Source organism: Notamacropus eugenii, chromosome X (assembly GCF_028372415.1).
Source record: "Notamacropus eugenii isolate mMacEug1 chromosome X, mMacEug1.pri_v2, whole genome shotgun sequence".
NCBI lineage: Eukaryota > Metazoa > Chordata > Mammalia > Diprotodontia > Macropodidae > Notamacropus > Notamacropus eugenii.
The window spans coordinates 1,949,895-1,957,348 of NC_092879.1; the positions used below are offsets into that span (position 1 = coordinate 1,949,895).

The 7,454-nt window shown below is 37.2% G+C and overlaps 1 protein-coding gene across 1 annotated transcript; it reads left to right on the forward strand.

Annotated features, from left to right (window-relative positions):
- The first annotated feature begins 2,696 nt into the window (after nt 1–2,696).
- LOC140515599 (olfactory receptor 5W2-like) lies at nt 2,697–3,629 on the forward strand. Its single transcript, XM_072626388.1, has one exon. It carries the CDS (start codon nt 2,697–2,699, stop codon nt 3,627–3,629), a length of 933 nt encoding a protein of 310 aa, XP_072482489.1.
- The last annotated feature ends 3,825 nt before the right edge of the window (nt 3,630–7,454 follow it).

Sequence of the window (7,454 nt, forward strand, 5' to 3'; positions counted from 1 at the left end):
AGTTCAAATCTATGATAGTATGATTCTGTCATTTAACCTCTCTGAAACTCAGTTTCCTCATCTGGAAAAAATGGAGAAATAGTGAAAATTATTATTTACCCCCTAGGATTGTTTTGAGAATTAACAAAAAAAATTTTTTTCAAAGTGTTAGATAAACTTTAAGTCAGGTTACAAATGTTAATTTCCCCTCTTCCTTTTTCTTCTTTTCCTCAGTACAATGCATATATGAATATTTAAACAAATGTGTGTGAAGTTGTATTCAAGCTGTCCTTCTGAAAATACACGTTTTGAGGCACAATGGTTCACAAAGAATTGAAAGATTTCTGGTCCTAACCACCATTCCTCTCCCTTCTAGAAATTCTTTTCTCAAAGAGCTCCATCAGCAAAGTGCAAAAGAAATATAAACCTAGATCTCCATCCAGACATTTGTTTAATTTGGGGAAAACAAAACAAAACACTAGAGGATTAAAAGTTTAAATGTATCCCCAGGTGCACTCACCACCTTGGTCTGAGGAAATATACCATTCAAGCAAGAGAATACAAATTGGTTTTCCCTTTGGGTTAATTAGATAAGTGCTTACACAAGAGCGCAGAGATAAACCAGAGGTTACCAAGCTTTAAATTTCAAAAGTTACAATTTTTTCTTTTAAATGTCTTTCCCTCACTTGATTCCATCAGACAAGACACATCGATGATCTTTGGCCAGGTAGGTTTTTGAAATTTAAAGAGACGATATTGTAGGCCAGTGGTTTTAGAGGACATTCTAATTAGGGGACACACAGAAGAGAATTCTGGGATTTGTGACTAAAGTCCTTCATCCAAAGCTAGATCACTGACAGAATCTAGTACTGAATAGCAGAGAGGGTATTTATCTCCTTAGGTTAAGTATATACCCTCTCTAAATGAATGAACTTTAGCTGTTGTTGGTTGAAATTAGGTTCACTGAGGTATTTACTTCCTTTGACATAATAAATATTAATTTTTTATTACAACCAAAAGTAGTTGAAAAAACACCTTCCAAAGGTTCCCATCAGTATGAGCTGATTTAGATTTCACTTTTTTTCTGCTCAGATTAAATTTTTTTTAAAAAAAATTAAAACTGTTTCTCCCCATTTTTCATCTTTTTTGTTCTGTAAGTCATTCATATTCCCATTCGATATCCCATCAGGCAACACACACACACACACACACACACACACACACACACACACACACACACTTTTCCCAAAAAATAATTACATTTCCTTTACGCTTTCTTCTCTCTCCATGCTCTATAAGCATAAGCTCCCCACATAAAGTCTCAAATAGTAAGGCTGGCACTCAGTAACAAACTATTATTTGTTTTAGTGGGTTACGCAATTTCCGATATCTGTCATAGGGTGTTGCTCTATGAATATCACATTAAAAAGACTGAAATTCCATTAGGAGTCTTAATAGAAAATAAAATTCAAGGAACCTTCTAAACTTAACTGAAAACACAAGGCAAAGTAAAGACTTAAGGATCAAAGAACTGCAACTAGTATTTTGGGAGTGCTCATTTCTAAGTTTATGGGCTAGACATGTGTGTCATTGCAGAGAAAGTTTTCAATGAGAAATTTTTCTATATTATCGAAGATCAGATATTGCACTCTAAATTACTATATTGTGAAGAAGTCTGAGGTTTGTAAGTGGGTAAGTAACTTGCTCAGGATCACACAAGCCAGCATGAAGAAAAAGTTAAAATTTTACAAGAGGTTTATTTAACTCTGAGATCAGTAAAATATACATTAAGTAACCATGCGTCTTGCCATGTTTGTAATATCTGGAAAAATATCTGTGAAATTGAATTAATAGGAACAGATTCTAATAATTTGCAAAATTGTTTGACGTGAATATTTCATTTTGAGTCTGATGACAAATCTTTGTGCAAGACACACACACACACACACTATACATATATATATATATATATACATATATATATATATACACAATATTTTTCCTTTTACACTTGAGCAAGCTGAAGTTTAGAAGAATTCTCTCCATAGTCCTCAATCATATAATGAATATGTGTTAGAAGGAAGATTTCATGATTTTAAGGTTGTTCTCTAGGGTAGTTCTAAAGGTAGTGCTACCCATCATGAGACATGACCTTTTACCATATACATAGCCGGAAAGAAAGTTGTTTAATTGAAATGAGGCTGAGATTTATTGTGCACTTGACCAAAACTGAATATAGATCATCCCTTCTGAGATTTTTAGTTTATTTACATAATTACTGTAAGGAAAACTTGCATGCTGATCTTCAGAAAATACTTATTAACATATACACTTATTAATTATCAAAGAAAAATTATCCAATAACTATGAACTTCTTTTATCACAGAGGAAAATTTCAAATACTAATCTTTGCAGTTCACACCTCATGGGTTGGGCCAAGGAACTTTTTTAAGTCCTAAGGCATTATACAATTTTGCAGCATATTTGTGTCTTCAGTTCCTTCTTCTCTGTTTTGTGAATAACTTTTCTGAATAAGATGAAGTTCAGTATATTTCGTCAGCATTAATAAGTAATGTCCCGTAACTATGTGTCTCCATCTTACAGATGAGAAGCAATCCAAAAGTCCTGTACTCATTAGCTTTCCAAAAGAGTGAAAGCATAATTCCTCTACTTATTTGTTTCCTCTTCACAAAAACAGAAGATAGAAAAAAGCAGAAATGATGGAGAAGAAGTATTCTATTCCACCTGAGTTCATCCTGTTGGGAATCACCAGTACTCCCAAGCTGGAAGCTGTCCTTTTTCTTTTCTTTCTCATCATTTATTTGGTTATTCCTGTAGCAAATATTGGGATGTTCATCTCAATCAGGATAGATCCCAAACTCCATTTGCCCATGTACTTCTTCCTTAGCCACATGTCCTTCTGTGATCTCTGCTACTCCACAGCCATTGTCCCCAAAACGCTGGTGAATTTCTTTGCCAAAGACAGATCCATTTCCTTCCTTGGTTGTGCTCTGCAATTCTATGTCTTCTGTTCCTTTACAGATTCTGAGTGCTTGTTGTTAGCAGTAATGGCTTTTGATGGCTACATGGCAATAGGCAACCCGTTGCTTTATACAGTAAATATATGTAGCAGGGTTTGCTACATATTGATTGCTACTGTCTACATGGTGGGGTTGATGAATGCTCTTCTCCATACGACTTTAACTTTCACACTGAGTTTCTGCAGGTCCAATGAGATTAATCATTTCTTCTGTGATGTTCCTCCTCTTCTATTAATCTCTTGTTCTGATACCCATGTCAATGAGCTGGTGATCTTCACTGTCTTTAGATTCATTGAAATGGTCGCCATTTCAGCAGTCCTCATTTCTTATTGCTACATAATCCTGTCTGTGTTTAAGATCCACTCCACTGAAGGTAAATACAAAACATTTTCAACCTGTAGTTCTCACCTAACTGCTGTCACAATCTTGCAGGGTACTCTTCTTTTTATGTACTTCAGGCCAAGTTCTTCCTATTCACTAGACCAAGACAAAATGACCTCCTTATTTTATAGCCTTGTCATTCCCATGTTAAACCCCTTGATCTATAGTAAGCGAAACAAAGGTGTGAAAGGGGCCCTGGGAAAACTGAAAACTAAAATGTATTCTTAATATCTGTTGCTAACATCTCAGTGAATTGGACTCTATAGCAGGAGATTGAGTATCTGAGAGTTCAATCAATTCTTTAAATACATGCTAAGCCACCTGAACTGCCTGAAGTCTTATTGAAGTGACAATATTAACATACCAATACAGAAATATTGAATATAAAACTGTGAAAGGAATCTCAGAGTTCACCTGGTTCAATCTATACTTAAACAGCAATTTATTCTAAAATATTTCTGATAGTTATCTATATTTATGTTTATCTGTCTATCTGTGTCTCTATCTATCTATCCACGTGTGTCAAATATTTCTTGCAAAGTGAAATTTTCCAAATGAATTTGTATATACTCACACACATACATATATTTACATATTATAATGCATATGTACACACATATAAACAGGTAAACATATGTACATATATACATATTGATATATGCATTATTTTTATACATTAAAGAATATGAGTAATTGAGACTCTGGGAAAACAGAACTATTAATCACAAATTATATCTTTACCTCAGAGAGTTATCTATATGATGATGAACAATGCAAACTGACAAAATCTTCTACATTTGTCAATATTTCTTCTATCAACTTTTCACTCTTTAACACGAAGTATGTTACAATTGTGACTTTATTTTCTATATTAACGAACTATTGTTTCCTTGGCTAAATGTGTGATTTCATATGTCTAGGAAGATCCTGGTAAAGAATTATCCCCTCTACCAATTCAGATTGGGATTGGAGAAAAATTTCCCAGAATCATACAGCCAAGACTATTGCAAAGATTGGACTTCTACCCAGGTTTTCATCACCAAGTGTAGTACTCTGTACCTGCTATATTTCTATGTTTTGATTTTCATATGCCCGAATATATAAAGAAGATTTTTCACACTGCAAACCTTCATAATGGCTTTCTATGATGATATTGTTTCTCTGAAACATCCAAAAATCTCCGTTTAATTTCCTAAGCCAAATGATCATGGGTTAGAGATATGCATTCCAGTGTAGGATTTCCCATCATCTCTTTTATTTTATTTTATTTTTATTCACTTCTGGTCTTTTTATCAAGAAACTTAAAAGTTCTCTATTTCCTTGAATATTCATTGTTTTCCGTGACGAATTATGCTTAAAACTAAGTATAATATATAATTATATAATATATAACTGGGTAAGACACTCTTAGTTGTAATCTTAGCTCCTTTGCCTTCCAAAATATGATATACTAAGCTCTTCAATTTCTTAATGTAGAAGCTGGTAAATGTCATTATATCTGATAGTATATTATAAGATACATTTAGTCTCACTGTCTCCCAAAGGAGAAGCTATCTACTCAGACATTGAGATTACCAATCCCAGAATTAAAACTATTTAAAAACTTATATCAAGGGTGTGGAGCCAAGATGGCGGAGCAGAAAGACGCACATACACATAGCTCCGAACCCACAACCCATAGAACATCTGTATAAAGTAACTCACGGCGAATTCTGGAGCAGTGAGGCCACAGAACAGTGCAGAGAAGGAGATTTCTGTTTCAGAGGCACCTGCAAACCTCTCGCAAAAGGTTCATCGCTCTGCGGACACGGAGCCCAGCCCAGCCCTGCCACTGCTGCGGCACCGAGAGGAACAAATCCAAGCAGGCTTCAAGGACGGGATCTCCAGCGGCCGCGCAGGTCCCTCCACCCACAGGTGATGGGGGTCGGTGAGAGGGTCTCTTTGGCAGGTCGAGAGGAGAGTGGGGTGCCCCGATAACTCAGGCCCCCTCGGGAGGCAGAAGGTGAGGCAGCGGCAGACCAGGGCTCCCCAAGCAGGCAGGAGCCTGGATCCATTGTTGAAGGTCTCTGCATAAACCTGAGGGAACTGAGCCAGAGAGGTGGCCCTGCCCCCACTTGAGCACCTGAACTTAATCTCACACTGAATAGCAGCCCTGCCCCTGCTGAAGCCCCGAGGCTGGGGAGCAGCATTTGAATCTCAGACCCCAAGCACTGGCTGAGAGGATCAGAAGGCGAGGTGGGTGTGAGAATATTCAGAGGTCAAGTCACTGGCTGGGAAAATGCCCAGAAAAGGGAAAAGAAATAAGACTATAGAAGGTTACTTTCTTGGTGAACAGGCATTTCCTCCCTTCCTTTCTGATGAGGAAGAACAATGCTTACCATCAGGCAAAGACACAGAAGTCAAGGCTTCTGTGTCCCAGCCCACCCAATGGGCTCAGGCCATGGAAGAGTTCAAAAAGGATTTTGAAAATCAAGTTAGAGAGGTGGAGGAAAACCTGGGAAGAGAAATGAGAGACACGAAGTCAAAGCATGGACAGCAGGTCAGCACCCTGCTAAAGGAGACCCAAAAAAATGCTGAAGAAAATAATACCTTGAAAAATAGGCTAATTCAATTGGCAAAAGAGGTTCAAAAAGCCAATGAGGAGAAGAATGCTTTCTGAAGCAGAATTAGCCAAATGGAAAAGGAGGTTCAAAAGCTCACTGAAGAAAATAGTTTTTTCAAAATTAGAATGGAACAGATGGAGGCTAATGACTTTATGAAAACCAAGAAATCCCAAAACAAAACCAAAAGAATGAAACAATGGATGATAATGTGAAATATCTCATTAGAAAAACAACCGACCTGGAAAATAGATCCAAGAGACACAATTTAAAAATTATGGGACTACCTGAAAGCCATGATCAAAAAAAGAGCCTAGACATCATTTTTAATGAAATTATCAAGGAAAACTGCCCTGAGATTCAAGAGAAACTCTTAGGAACATTGTGGCCAAATTCCAGAGTTCCCAGGTCAAGGAGAAAATATTGCAAGCAGCTAGAAAGAAACAATTCAAGTATTGTGGAAATACAATCAGGATAACACAAGATCTAGCAGCTTCTACATTAAGGGATCGAAAGGCATGGAAAAGGATATTCCAGAGGTCAAAGGAACTAGGACTAAAACCAAGAATCACCTACCCAGCAAAACTGAGTATGATACTTCAGGGGAAAAATTGGTCTTTCAATGAAATAGAGGATTTTCAAGCATTCTTGATGAAAAGACCAGAGCTGAAAAGTAAATTTGACTTTCAAACACAAGAATGAAGAGAACCCTGAAAAGGTGAACAGCAAAGAAAAGTCATAAGGGACTTACTAAAGTTGAACTGTTTACATTCCTACATGGAAAGACAATATTTGCAACTCTTGATGCTTTTCAGTATCTGGGTACTGGGTGGGATTACACACACACACATGGACACACACACACACTCACATAGAGACAGAGTGCACAGAGTGAATTGAAGAGGATGGAATCATATCTTAAAAAAATGAAATCAAGCAGTGAGAGAGAATTATATTGGGAGGAGAAAGGGAGAAATGGAATGGGGCAAATTATCTTTCATAAAAGAGGCAAGCGAAAGACTTATTAGTGGAGGGATAAAGAGGGGAGCTGAGAGAAAAACATGAAGTTTACTCTCATCACATTCCACTAAAGGAAAGAATAAAATGCACACTCATTTTGGTATGAAAACCTATCTTACAATACAGGAAAGTGGGGGATAAGGGGATAAGCAGGGTGGGGGGGATGATGGAAGGGAGGGCATGGGGAGGAGGGAGCAATTTTAGGTCGACACACATGGGGAGGGATAGGATCAAAAGAGAATAGAAGTAATGGGGGACAGGATAGGATGGAGGGAAATATAGTTAGTCTTATACAACACAACTATTATGGAAGTCATTTGCAAAACCACACAGATTTGGCCTATATTGAATTGCTTGCCTTCCAAAGGGAAGGGGTGGGAAGGGAGGGAGGTAAAGAAGTTGGAACTCAAAGTGTTAGGGTCAACTGTCGAGT

Excerpts from the sequence above, each read along its gene's own strand:
- LOC140515599 (XM_072626388.1), top strand. The coding sequence starts at position 2,697 with ATGATGGAGAAGAAGTATTCTATTCCACCTGAGTTCATCCTGTTGGGA.